The 13563-nt window shown below is 42.3% G+C and overlaps 2 protein-coding genes across 3 annotated transcripts in view; one reads left to right on the plus strand and one right to left on the minus strand.

The window, feature by feature from the left end:
* The window catches only part of COPS2 (COP9 signalosome subunit 2), a 30838-nt gene extending 20585 nt beyond the window's left edge, over positions 1 to 10253 (minus strand). For both annotated transcript variants that reach the window (XM_007517328.3, XM_007517327.3), the window contains exon 1: positions 10095 to 10253. In XM_007517328.3, the coding sequence (XP_007517390.1) occupies positions 10095 to 10148 (54 nt within the window). In that variant the 5' untranslated portion in view covers positions 10149 to 10253. The remainder of the gene's footprint in view (positions 1 to 10094) is intronic.
* Positions 10254 to 10376: 123 nt separating this feature from the next.
* GALK2 (galactokinase 2) overlaps positions 10377 to 13563 on the plus strand; it is a 197387-nt gene continuing 194200 nt past the window's right edge. The window contains exon 1 of the mRNA XM_060174638.1: positions 10377 to 10623. Coding sequence (XP_060030621.1) covers positions 10604 to 10623 — 20 coding nt within the window. The 5' untranslated portion in view covers positions 10377 to 10603. The remainder of the gene's footprint in view (positions 10624 to 13563) is intronic.

The following is a 13563-nucleotide window of genomic DNA, read 5'->3' on the forward strand; positions in this document are numbered from 1 at the left end:
ACTAAGCTGTCACCAACAGTCCAGTGAGTCACACCTTCACAAACTGTGCACTATACAACATGCAGGTATTACACTGGCATGATCTTCTTTCCTTCCAGAGGAGGTTCACCATTCCTAGAAGTACTGCAACACCTGGTCAACTGGTTACTCTTTTTTTTTGAAATTTTTTATTATTGATTTAATATTAATTTACAAAAGTTTTAAGATAAGAGGGGTATAATTCCATATGGTTCCCACCAGAGTTCTATGTCCCTACCTCTTCTACTGGAAACTGCAGTAGTTCTCCCAAGGTGACCTAAATGGGCTAATTCTAGAACTACCTATCTGGATATATTTATTTACTTACTTACTTATTTATTTTTCTTCCCATCTTTGTCAAACTGTCCTGCCTTCATTTACTTCCTTTCTACGTCATCCCCACACTTATCACCGCTTCTAGGTGTCTTTTCCTTTATTCCTTTTCTGTCTCAGATAAAAGTAACAGCCTGGCATGAATTCTTAAACTAACAATTGGTAGTCTATACAGTGATTGTGTTATTTAATAGTGCTATTTATAATCAATGATAACGATTTTTTGTTTACATCAGCAATTGTGTTGCTTAAAGAAATACAAAGTGAATTTTTCCTCAAGCTACTACTCATGATTAGAGACAGCTATGCAAACAGAACAGCTGACTAAAAGCAGTAACTGGGCCACATCCTAGATCAAAAGGAGCCACAAATAAAGAATGGCCATTAACAATGCTTCCTGGGGCCTGGCGTGGCAAACCAGATTGAGTGCACACGCTATCATGCACAAGGACACAGTTTCAAGACCCCTGTCCCTACCTGCAGGAGGGGAAGCCTCACAATTGGTGAAGCGAAACTGCAAGTTTCTCCCTACTTCTCCTTCAGTTCCTCTCTGTCCTAGCTAATAAAAAGGAAAAAAAAAAAAAAAAAAAGGCAAAATTGGCTGCTAAAGTGTGGTATAGGCATAAGCCCCAGAGATAACTCTGTTGACAATCAAAACCAAAACCAAAATATTAATGCTTCTTAGGTCCTGAACACATTCAGACAGCTATTCCAGATGCTGGGCACAGAGTAGATAAAAAGAAATGTTCCACTATCCTTAAGGACTACTAGAGGCTACCATTTTATATCATTTTATTTGTAGTACTTTCAGAAATTCAAAATAAATCTTCCAAAGACAGACATCATGAAAGTCATTACACCTAGAATCTGCCAGTTGCCCCCCCCACCCCCATCCCCATCCAGATCTGATGCAAACGTTTTTTTTTTTTTTTTTTTCCCCCAGGGTCATTGCTGGGGCTTGGTGCTTGCACTATGAATTCACTACTCCCAAAGGTCATTTTTCCCATTTTTGTTGCCCTTGTTGTTGTTGGATAGGACAGAGAGAAATCAAGAAAGGAAAGGAAGACAGAGACGGGGAAAGATAGAGAACTACAGACCTGCGACACTACCGGTGAAGCAACCCCCCTGCAGGTGGGGAGGTGGGGAATCGAACCAGGATCCTTATGGATCCTTGCGCTTTGCGCCACGTGTGCTTAACCCACTGCGCTTCCGCCTGGCAGCCCTGATGCAAACATTTTAATATGAATATTAAAAAATGTAAAATAATTAGTGATATTTTATTAAGTACACATTAAAAGTCATTACACATGGGAGTCGGGCAGTAGTGCATTGGGTTAAGCGCATGTGGCGCAAAGCAGCAAGGACCAGCATAAGGATCCCGGTTCGAGACCCCCGGCTCCCCACCTGCAGGGGAGTCGCTTCACAGGTGGTGAAGCAGGTCTGCAGGTGTCTATCTTTCTTTCCCCCTTTGTCTTCCCCTCCTCTCTCCATTTCTCTCTGTCCTATCCAACAACGAACGACATCAACAACAACAATAACTACAACAATAAAAACAAGGGCAACAAAAAGGGAATAAATACTAAAAAACAAAACAAAACAAAAAAAGTCATTACTAGTTAATTTATTATGCCAATTTAGGTAAGCTATACTAAAAGCTTTAGTTATGCCAGATGAGGAAGTTGAAAAGTACAAGAAGTTTTAAATTTATCTTATTCTTAGCATGTAAAAGCTGCCTTCCATTATTTTATTTTTAGTATTAGTATTTTAAATGCAGAGCTGGGTCTTTCTGCACACAATTTCACCATCCAGGGGTGCTTTTTCCACTGGAGGCAGGTGAGAAGGGCAGGACAGGACAAGACAATACAGCATGAGGTTTCTCTCTTGACATAGCACCTCCAACATGATGCCAGGGCTTGAACATGGATCTCTTGCTTGGCAAAGCTGACATCCTAACAGATGATCTTTCCAGCCCTCCACTGCCATTTGAACTATCTTTAACTTCTTTAATCCCCACATACAGGTTTAGCTATGAAATAATGCAACAGGCCTTTTTAAAAAATGCATCAAACGTGTTTTTCAAACCAATACTTTTCTTTGAATGAATAACTTTTAGAGGTTATACAATCACTCCAGTGATACTGACATGGTTTATTAGGTAATGCCTTCGAAATTCTCAGGGAGGTGGAGCACAGGGTTTTCATTCATGAGACCCTAAGCTCACCTAGCACCTCAGTGCTCTAGTCTCATAAAAATATACACACATACATACGTACATACATGCCTTCTAGTGGCCTGAATTTCCCAGGAAAACTAACTTCATTAATCAGATACTTCTAACCTAAAAGTTACCTAGTTTGATATCTAACTTATTTCTCAAACCTGACTCTTAAAAATACCAAGATAAGTGGTCCGCGAGGTGGCGCAGTGGATAAAGCATCAGACTCTCAGGCATAAGGTTCCTGAGTTCAATCCCCGGCAGCACATGTACCAGAGTAATGTCTGGCTCTTCCTCTCTCCTTCTGTTTCTCATTAATAAATAAATAAAATCTTTAAAAAAAAACAAAACCAAGATAAAACCTTGTTAGAGTTCAAGGGGTAGAAAGCTGCACTGTTTATAACAAAACAAGCCAAGTCCCTATTAACAGAAACTGCTTAAGTATGGCATATCTATATAATCCATACAGTCATAAAAAGAAATAATCAAGTTCCTTTGCATACTTATGGGGAATAAAATGGAAAGAAAAAATTTTCTTTCCTGCAGGCTTATTGCTGGGGGTTGGTGCCTGCACTACAAATCTGCGGCTCCTAGCAGCCATTTTTTCCCCAGTTATTGGATATGACTGAGAGATTGAGAGAGGAGGAGAAGACAGAGTGGGGGAGAGAAAGATAGACACTTGCAGACCTGCTTCACTGCCTGTGAAGCAGGTGACCAATCTGCAGGTGGGGAGTTGGGGGCTCAAACTGGGATCCTTGTGTGAGTCTTTGCGCTTCATACTATGTATGCTTAACCTGGTGTGCCACCGCCTGGTCCCCAAAAGGGAACTCTTTATGTCTCAAAACCATGTGAATGTGTTACCTGCTTTAAAGAGCTAGATTTAAATGATTCAGGTGAAGAAGGCAACTGCACAAGAGGAACTCTAGTGTGAACCTGGGAGGTGAGGTGGCACAGTGGATAGTGCACTGGACTCTCAAAATGTGAGCTCTTGAGTTCAATTCAGTACAGGATGTGCCGAGTAATATCTAGTTTTCAACCCTTCCCCTTAAATAAAAAAAATCTTTGAGCAATGACAAAAACTACTGCTTAGCCTCCCAAGATTAGAAATGGTTGTTTGGGTGGGGGTATAGCATAATGGTTATGCAAAGAAACTTTCATGCCTGATGCTCTCAAGTCCCAGGTTCAACCCCCCACACTGCCATAAGCTAGAGCTGAGCAGTGCTGGAAAAAAAAAGAAAAAGAAATGGCTGTTCATCATTTGTATCTAACTCATCCATCTCCCCCAATAAAAATAACAGATTCACTGTGAGAGGTGTACAAGAAAAAGAAACCACTTTTAATTCTCCAGGTATTTTTCAGAGTTGTTATTTTCTTTTGTATTTTTCCTATCTAAAATCAGTGCTTTACTCCCACTCAATAAAAATGCAGCGCAGGTTACGTGCTGATAGGGGATACCGTGCACTGTGTGAGTAGCACTGGCCGTGAGCCTTTCTCAACATCATGAGGTGAGGGGTTTTCATGCCTCCACCCAGGCAAGGAGGCAAGAAAAGCTCTGCAGGCCACACAGATGTGAACTGGGTCAAGGAGAATCACTCCGAGTGTTTTCCTTTTAGGGCTAGCAAGAAAGATACTTTTGCCTTTGGGGTCACAGCACAAGGAAGATGTCTCATTATATCATGTGATGAAACGAGAAAGCAATTAAGTCCACACAGTGAGAAAAGTGCCCGGGCAAAAACATCCAGCACCATCATCTAAGCCCATAATGACAGTCTTACCTTGCAGTTCCAGCTCACCTCACACCTATTATTACTGTCTCATATGCCCCCAAGAGTTCTGACCAATACAAATCAGCAAAGTTTTTCATCTCACTGAATATTTTTTAAAATCATGGCTTGTGGGACGAGGCACACCTGGTTGAGTGTACACATTACTATGTGCAAGAACCTGGGGTACAAGCCCTGGCCCTCACCTGCAAGGCAGAAGCTTCACAAGTGATGAAACAGTGCTGTAGGCCTGTCTCTCTCTCCCCTACTCCTTCTCAACATCTGTCAAATCAAATAAAAAAAAAAACTTTTTTTTTTTTTAAATCTCCGGAGAGGGGCCAGGTGGTGGCATGCCTGGTTGAGCGCACACATTACTGTGCACAGGGATCCAGGATCAAGTCCTTGGTCCCTACCTGCAAAGGGAAAGTTTCACAGGAGGTGAAGCACAGAGAGAACTATCTCCCCCCCCCCACATCCAGTATCTCCCCTTTCCCTCTTAATTTCTCTCTCTATCTGAAATAAAGAGAAAAAAAATAACTATGGTGTGAAATGCTGACACAGTATTCCATTAAATGGGTAAATCATAATTTATTATTACATTACTAGTGGTAATAGTAATAGTAGTCCTTTATTATTGATAATTCGGGGTTTCCACTTATTGATAATTAAGCATGTTATTTCTCTTTTAAAAATTTCAATTATAAGGAGTCAGGCGGTAGCGCAGCGGGTTAAGCACAGGTGGCACAAAGCGCAAGGACCGGAATAAGGATCCTGGTTCATGCCCCAGGCTCCCCACCTGCAGGGGAGTCGCTTCACAGGTGGTGAAGCAGGTCTGCAGGTGTCTATCTTTCTCTCCCCCTCTCTGTCACCCCCTCCTCTCTCCATTTTTCTCTGTCCTATCTAACAACGACATCAACAACAACAATAACCACAACAATAAAAAAACAAGGGCAACAAAGAAAAAAAATAGATAAATAAAAACGGAAATTGGTGTTACTTGCAATTTATTAAACCATGTCCTAAAGTTCTTTACAACAGGAAGAAAGTAAAGTTAAAGCCACCACTAGTCTATTGATCCTGTTAAAATGGTGACAAACAGGAAAGTGTATAGATATACTATAACTAAAACTTATCCCCAAAAGGAGAAAGGTACCTTTTCTGGCATTAAAACTGCTAAGTATAAAGAGGAGAAAAGTCAGTATTAGTGCACATTCATTTACTAAGCATATGCATGATCTTTGACTAGCAGACTATGAGACTTACAGCTTGATAACATACGTTGAGTGAAATTATTTTAATATTTAATTTTTTTCCTTCAAAGTACATTTAAATTCAAGTATATAATATCCTACTTATAGATCTACTAAATGACTTTTTAAATATGATATCTGTCTTAAATCCTTTCTAAAAAGATTAGAACTAAGCAACTTCATACTATAAAAGTGGGTAAACGTAATCACAATAGCTAACTTATGGTCTGTTTAACTCAAGGAATAGCACAATTAGTAGTTAGTACTACTACACCAAGAAATAAGCTATAATCCTGTGAAGTTAGCAACGGATTCCAAACCATTTATCAATACCATCCATTCCCAGCTACACACATTACTATGCTGAATATGCTTGCTTTTGCCTCCAGTAAGACTGCAAGCACTGAATTTGCCCTGGGTTTCATTTTGTTTTGTCTTTGTGGGACTTCACTGCTCTCGGCTGACTTTTTCAGTTAGAGACAAGAGAAGAAAGACACCACAGCATCAAAGTATCTTCCAGGGAGTCAGGTGGTAGCGCAGCAGGTTAAGTGCAAGGACCGGCATAAGGATCCCGGTTCGAGCCCCCGGTTCCCCACCTGCAGGGGCGTCACTTCACAGGTGTTGAAGCAGGTCTATCTTTCTCTCCCCCTCTCTGTCTTCCCCTCCTCTCCATTTCTCTCTGTCCTGTCCAACAACGACACCAATCATAACAACAATAAAACAACAAGAGCAACAAAAGGGAATAAATAATAAATAAGTTTTTTTTTTTTAAAGTAGCTTCCAACAAGGGTAGGGGTTGAACTTGCACCCTGGCCTGGCAAAGCAGGCCACTATGCAAGTCAACTACTTTATAATGGTCCTCTTTCTCTCTCTCTCTCTCTGCCTCCAAGGTTGTCACTGGGGCTCAATGCTGACACTATGAATTCACTGCTCCTGGAGGCCACTTTTCCCCATTTTATTGGATAGAGAGAAAGTGAGAGGGAAAGGGGAGACAGAGAGGGAGTGAGAAAGAGACACCTGCAGACCTGCTTCACCACCTGTGAAGTGATCCCCCTGCAGGTGGGAAGCTGGGGACTCAAACCCGGATCCTTGGGCAAGTCTTTGTGCTTTGTACTATGTGCTCTTAACCAGGTGCACCACTGCCCAGTCCCCTCTTTTTTTTTTTTTTTTTTTAAAGCAAGTTTATTCTCTTTTCTTAGATCTTGGGTATAAGTCATTTTAACTTTTGTTTTATGTATAAAACAGTATAGCTTCAAAAACAGAGTTTATGCTTTTAATAATCTTTAAAAAAATTTTTATTATCTTTACTTATTTATTGGATACAGTCAGAACTTGAGAGGGAAGGGGGTGGTAGAGAGGAAGAGAGACAGAGAGACACCTGTGACACTGCTTCACCACCCACAAAGCTTTCACCTTGCAAGTGGGGACCAGAGGCTTGAACCTGGGTCCTTTGCATTGCAACATGTGCGCTCAAACAGGTGTGCCACCACCCAGCCCTGATTTTTGTTTTCTTATAGTATCCTAATTCCCTATCTCCACTAGAACAAAAACTGATTCATTAAAGTATATCAACAGACAACCTGTAAAAGACATGTTGAATATATCTTCTTAAAATGTCCAGGGTTGTACGCCTCTTATCCTATGGTTTTGTCGATGTTTTCTTTTTATAAATAAATAAATAAATAGGCCACGGTTGTGGCTAACATTTTGACTAAAATGAGGTGATAGCAAATTTTCCAACAAACACACTTTTTATTTTTATTTCTTCCCTCCACACAACACACTTCTTAATTAAAATAAATTTCCTTAAAAATAGCAAGTTAACAATTTAAGACTCTAAACAAAACCCCAGGCAAGCGACTATTAAAAACAAAAACCAAACTTCTTTCATTTCCCCCCCTCTTTTTTGGCCTTACCACTCTGGGTCTTTTTCAACTAAAGGGAGACAGAGGCATAGAGTGAGAGAAAAAGGGGCTGAGTGGCGGCGCCCTCAGTTGAGCGCACATATACAATGAGCAGGGACCCGGGCTCAAGCCCCCAGTCCCCACCTGCAAGGGGAAAGCTTTGCAAGTGATGAAGCAGTGTTGCAGGTGTCTGTCTCTCTACCACCCCCTTCCCTTTTGATTTCTGGTTGACTCTCATGCCTGAGGCTCCAAAGTCCCAGGTTCAATCCCCTGTATCACCATAAGCCAGAGCTGAGCAGTGAGTGTTCTGGTTAAGAAAGAGAGAGATAGAATTACTTAACAGATGCTTGGGGCAAAGTTTCATTTAGTTATGTAGTAAAGTAAAGCCTTCAGGAAATTAAAATCACTATGTAGTTAACTTTATATTGTGGATGTACTGTAGGCCTTAAAAGGCTGGAGAAACATTAAAGGGCTGCAGAAAGTTAAACAGCACGTTAAAACGTGCTAAAATTCTTGCCAAAACTGATTATTCACAGGACAACAAGATTCTCACTGATGTCAAGGAAACCAGCTCAGCAGTAGAGCACAGGGTTTGTACACCTGAGGTCCCAGCTTTGATCCCTGGCACTATATATACACCAGAGCTGTGTGGACCAGTTTGTCTGTCTGTCTGTCTGTCTGTCTGTCTCTCTCTCTCTCTCAAATAAAGACCAGATTGTCACTTATTACTACAGTTACATTCTCAATAATGATCTTCATGTCAATTCAGAGTGCTTATAAGTCAATGCATAAAATTATTGTTTAGGGAGTCGGGTAGTAGTGCAGTGGGTTAAGCGCAGGTGGCACAAAGCGCAAGGACTGGCGTAAGGATCCTGGTTCAAGCCGGGCTCCCCACCTGCAGGGGAGTCGCTTCACAGGCGGTGAAACAGGTCTGCAGGTGTCTAACTTTCTCTCCCCCTCTGTTTTCCCCATCTCTCTCCATTTCTCTCTGATCTATCCAACAACGACGACATCAATAACAATAATAACTACAACAATAAAACAAAAAAGGCAACAAAGAGAATAAATAAATATTAAAAAATATTTTTAAAATTATTGTTTAAGAGAAGGGAGAAAAGCTTACAAACAAACTAAAAATGCTTAGGCTACCGCAAGTAATACATTCTTGTTGAACTGAAGGCACTGCCTACAAGTGGCTTGGTACAAAGTAAAATTTAAGCTATAACGCCCTGCAAAATAATAATAATAATAATAGTAACAAAACTTTTAAAATCATCAAAATCTCTACTATGAATTTCTGGGACTCACAAGCCCTTTCCCTCTTGAAAAAAAATTTATTGGGAATGACTATATATAAAAAAAAAATTACACACTGATTCGAAATGCTGTATTAATACCTTGATAATACCTGCTACTTAAATTTGAAGATTAGCCAGACTTTCCCAAGCTTTTACTTTACAAATTCATCATAATGCAGCAGCTTCACAGTATCTACAAGTCATGCACAAAACAACCTCCAAAGTAAAGCTGGCGCTAATTTTCGCTTCAGGTTTTCTTTCTTCCAACAGATAACGTTTTTTGGGACGTGAATCCTGAAAAGCTAGTGAATTGGGGGGTGGGGGAACCCAATAATAATAAATCCGTCCAAGAGTGAAACCTCTTTAAAAACTGCCATTCAGCTATATAAATTCGTTTCCTTTTCCATACACTGTTGATAATCTTAAAAGTTTGAATACTGGGAAATGTGTTAAGTGAAGAAAGGAAAAAAAAAGCCAATGAATGGGGTCAATTCACGTCTTCTTCCCCCACCCACCCCCACCCCACAAGTACCCCCCCCCCCCCAACAAACAGTATAAACGCTCATGGCCTGTTTTTTCTCTTTCAAATAAAACAGGTAGTTTAACTACGGGGTTGTTATGGGGTTTCCTGATTTGTTTTTAATTTTTTTGTTTCGTTTTTCTTCTCCCGGTTCTCAATGCACTGAATTCTCCCACTGCCCCTTTACCTTAAAACCCACCCAAACGGCCCCTGTGCCAAGACTAGATATAATTCAACCATGTTTCCAGGAGCCTTACAGGGGGCCTTTCCAGGTCAGGCTCGGTGGCGGCAAGGTCCCCCCGGTGTGCAGACCCTTCGTCCTGCATTTCGCACCCTCTCTCTGTTCCAGTGTGAAGAAGGCCGGGGCTGCGGGGGTGGGGTGGAGGGCACCCCCGGAATGCCGGGCCCCGAGTGGGGCAGCGCCGGGGCCTAGACCGCTGGCTGCACCGTCCCCGAGGCGGCTCTCGCGGAGGGAGGAGGGAGGAGGCGCCGAGAACCGGGCGCCGGAGGCCAGGGACGTCCACCAGGTACAGCCCGGAGGCGCTCGGAACCGGATCGCAGGGCTCGGGACCCCCCCCCCCCCTCTGCCGGCCCCGCTCCCCTTCCAGGCCAGAGAAGCAAGGGCCCGGGCCCCGGTGCGGGAAGGGGAGGAGGTAAACCCGCCTGTCACTGCACCGGGAGACGCTGGAAAGCACACACGTTCCAGGCGAAGAGGCCGCCGCCGCCCCTGCCCGGGACCCCTAAAAACAGACAGCCCCCTCCAGCCCCCACAGTTCCGTTCCCTACGCCTCACCAGGTCGTAGTCCTCCTCATCATCGCACATGAAATCATCCTCCATGTCAGACATCTTGGCCGGGAGGGGAGGGGGGGAAGAGGAGAAATCGGAGACAACCTCCTCCCACAATCCTCCGCGGCGCAGCGGCGTCACTCGCAGCTTCGTCTTGGCCTTTCCCGTCGCTCTTCAACGTGCTGAAGGCTTCCTCCCGGAACCAAAAGTCTTCGTCCTCTAGACGACTCGCTAGGACGCCAAAAGGCGGTGCACCCCCAGCCCCACCCCCACCCCCACTTCCGGCGAAATGGTTGGCGCCTTAGCAACTAAACCTAGCAACCGAGGTCTCTCCCGGGGTCTGCGATTTAGAGTGAAGGGACTTAGAAATCTGGCGCTTGCATCCTGCAGTTTCCAGCCTCCTGGGCAAGGAGACACTCCCCCCTTTCCTTGCTTGGGACTGTGGAAGCGTTTCATTCTGGTGAAGTTGAGCAGGCTGCCTAGAGCCGGGAGCCTTTCGCGGAGGCGAGCCTGACATGCCCGTCCTAGATGACAGGTAGTACTGCTTCTGCCGCCGCCCTCCGTGTGCATTTCCGAGGGTGACCCTGTGATGCTCGGAGAGCGTTTCGGCAGCACAAGTTACACGCGCGTAGTGCTTGTTTTATTTGCAGTCGCGACAAACAAACAAGGTTTTGTGGCTGTTCCAAAGTAGCTCAGCTCCTCAAAGTGTTACTCAGTTGTGCAGCGAATTAGAAATGATCCCCTAGGGACCAAGTTAAGGGGCCATTTAGTGGCTGGTTTTTTTTTTTTTTTTTTTTTTTTTTTTTTAAGAAATGCATCATCGTTGCACCAAGTCATCAGCATTCTGAATAAAAATAGAAATTGAGGAGGTAAACTGTTTTTCAAAGAGCCAGCGTTTTCTATCTAAACGTCTAGGACTGTTCACGTGAATTCACACATTTTATGTAACTGTAGTATAGATATTACTTCTGATTCCTTTTGCACCTACTTGTCTCACAACAAGAGGACAAGGTAACACACACTATACACACACTATTATTATTATTATTTTCATTAGAGGCCTCAGCTTTGGTTTATGGTAGTGCTGGGAATTGAAACTGGGACATAGGCAGCTCGGGCATGGAAGCCATTTTTTTCCCCATTTTTTCCATTTTATTGGATAGGACAGAGATAAATTTATTTACTCATGAGGAGAGAGCAAGATAGGCTGCTAGAGCATCACTCTGCTCCATGCAATTCCCAGGAGAGAAAACAGGGCCATTATAATAACAACAACAACAACAAAAAATTTTAAAGGGGGGGTGGCGCACCTGGCTGAGTGCAAAGGACCCCAGTTGGAGTCCCCAGCCCCCATCTGCAGAGGGAAAACTTTGCGAGTGGTTAAACAGTGTTGAAGGAGTCTCTCTGTCTCTTTTCTTTCTTTTTTTTTTTTAAAGAAACAAGTTGCTATTACTGACAGTTAATATGATTACATAGAAAAATTCTACAGAATTTGCAGACACATTAATAACAACAACGAATTCAGCAAGTTGCTGGATACAAGATCAGCACATGGGGGGAGGGAATCAATTGAGTTCTTAAACACCAGTCAGAAACAATGAGATGCATTAATTACAAAGACTCGGTGTACCCTAGCAACAAAACCTCCAAATTAATTAGAAAGATATTTGGTGGGAGATAGGTGTAATACATATGGTCTCTTTTCCTTTCTATCACTCTATTCCCTCTCGATTTCTGGCTGCCTCTAGCCAATAAATAAATAAAAATAATAAAAAATTTCAAAAATAAAGCAGGACCTCACACCAGAGAATTCAAGACCTCATCCACTGCACCGCTTCCCAGGTCACTGCAATATAGTCTTTATTTTAACCTTCATTTATTATTGGATAGACAAAGAGAAATTGAGAGGGGATGGAGAGAGGGAGAGAGACAGAGAGACACTGCAGCCCTGCTTCACCAGTCATGAAGCTTTCCCCCTCTAAGTGAGGAGCAGGGGCTTGAACCCAGGTCTCTGCATACTGTAATATGTGCACTTAACCAGTTGAACCACTACCTGGCCCCCTGTAATGTAGTTTTGGCAATAATTATTTTAGTAGTCTTTGCACACACTCCTATATACTCGGAAATTGCAAAAACAACACAATTTTAAACAACTCTGCAACAAATAGTTTTATTACTTTTTCTCTAGGGGGGATCCAAGAGAAGAATTGCAAACTATATTTTAGTAATCATCTGAATTGATAGGTTTTGTTTTGTTTTGTTCTGTTTTTTTTGCCTTTAGACTTATCACTGAGGCTCAGTGCCTGTACTATGAATACACTGCTCCTGGTGGCCATTTTTTCCATTTTATTGGATAGGACAGAGAGAAATTGAGGGGGGGAGGGAGAGGTAGGAGGAGAAAAAGATAGACACCTGCAGACCTGCTTCACCACTTGTGAAGCGACTCACCCCCACCCCCGCTCCCCACAGATGTGGAGGGGGGTTTTTTTGGGGGGGTTGGAGCTAGAACAGAGATCCTTGTGCTTAGTATTATATGCACTTAACCTGGGGCATCACTGTCTGGCCTCCTTTTTTTTTTTTTTTTTGTCATAGTTCTTAATACAATAATAATACTATAACCCTGTAAACAGTTTCCCCTTATAGTCATCTTTTCTTAACATTTTATTGTGAGGAGTTTCAGAGAAAACTTGAAAGACTATTCCAGTGAATACACACACACACACTCTCTCACCTTTATTTGTATATGTTATTTTATTTCTTGAATCAAATAAAAAATACAGAGATCATGACACATCATTCTTAAAGTGGTGTATACTTCCAAAAAATAAGGACATTCTCTTATGTGGTCACATCTATATTATACTAGGAAATTTAATAATCCCCTGATACTAAGAATCAGTCCATAATATTCAGTCAAATTCTTACTAAACATGGAAATTTAGGATTAAAGAAAACTTTAATGTGGCATGTCAGAATCTAAGGCGTCTCTAACATGGAAATTAATTCAATGATAACTTTTCACATTCCACACAACAGATCAAGAGATTCTGAATCAGTAGTTTTGGAGTGGAGAGCTCAGAAATCTGTGCTTGTAACCTTAAAATCTCCCTGTAACGGAGGTTACATCCCAGTTTGCCTTGGACAAAGCTGGGTTTAATGATGGCATCCCATAATAACAATTACTGGACTAGCTCATATTTTGGGGACATGTGAAATTAAACCCCTGAGAGAACAAGGGGAGGCAAGAGAAGGGGACAGAGAGAGAAGTAGAGCACTGCTCTGCTCTGGTTTTATTTACGTATTTATTTATTACTTATTTTCCCTTTTGTTGCCCTTGTTTTTTTTTGTTTGTTTGTTTTTGTAGTTATTGATGTCGTCGTTGTTAGACAGAACAGAGAGAAATGGAGAGAGGAGGGGAAGACAGAAAGATAAGACACCTACAGACCTGTTTCACCACCTGTGAAGCGACTCCCCT

Source organism: Erinaceus europaeus, chromosome 16 (genome assembly GCF_950295315.1).
Source record: "Erinaceus europaeus chromosome 16, mEriEur2.1, whole genome shotgun sequence".
In the NCBI taxonomy this organism is placed as follows: Eukaryota; Metazoa; Chordata; class Mammalia; order Eulipotyphla; family Erinaceidae; genus Erinaceus; species Erinaceus europaeus.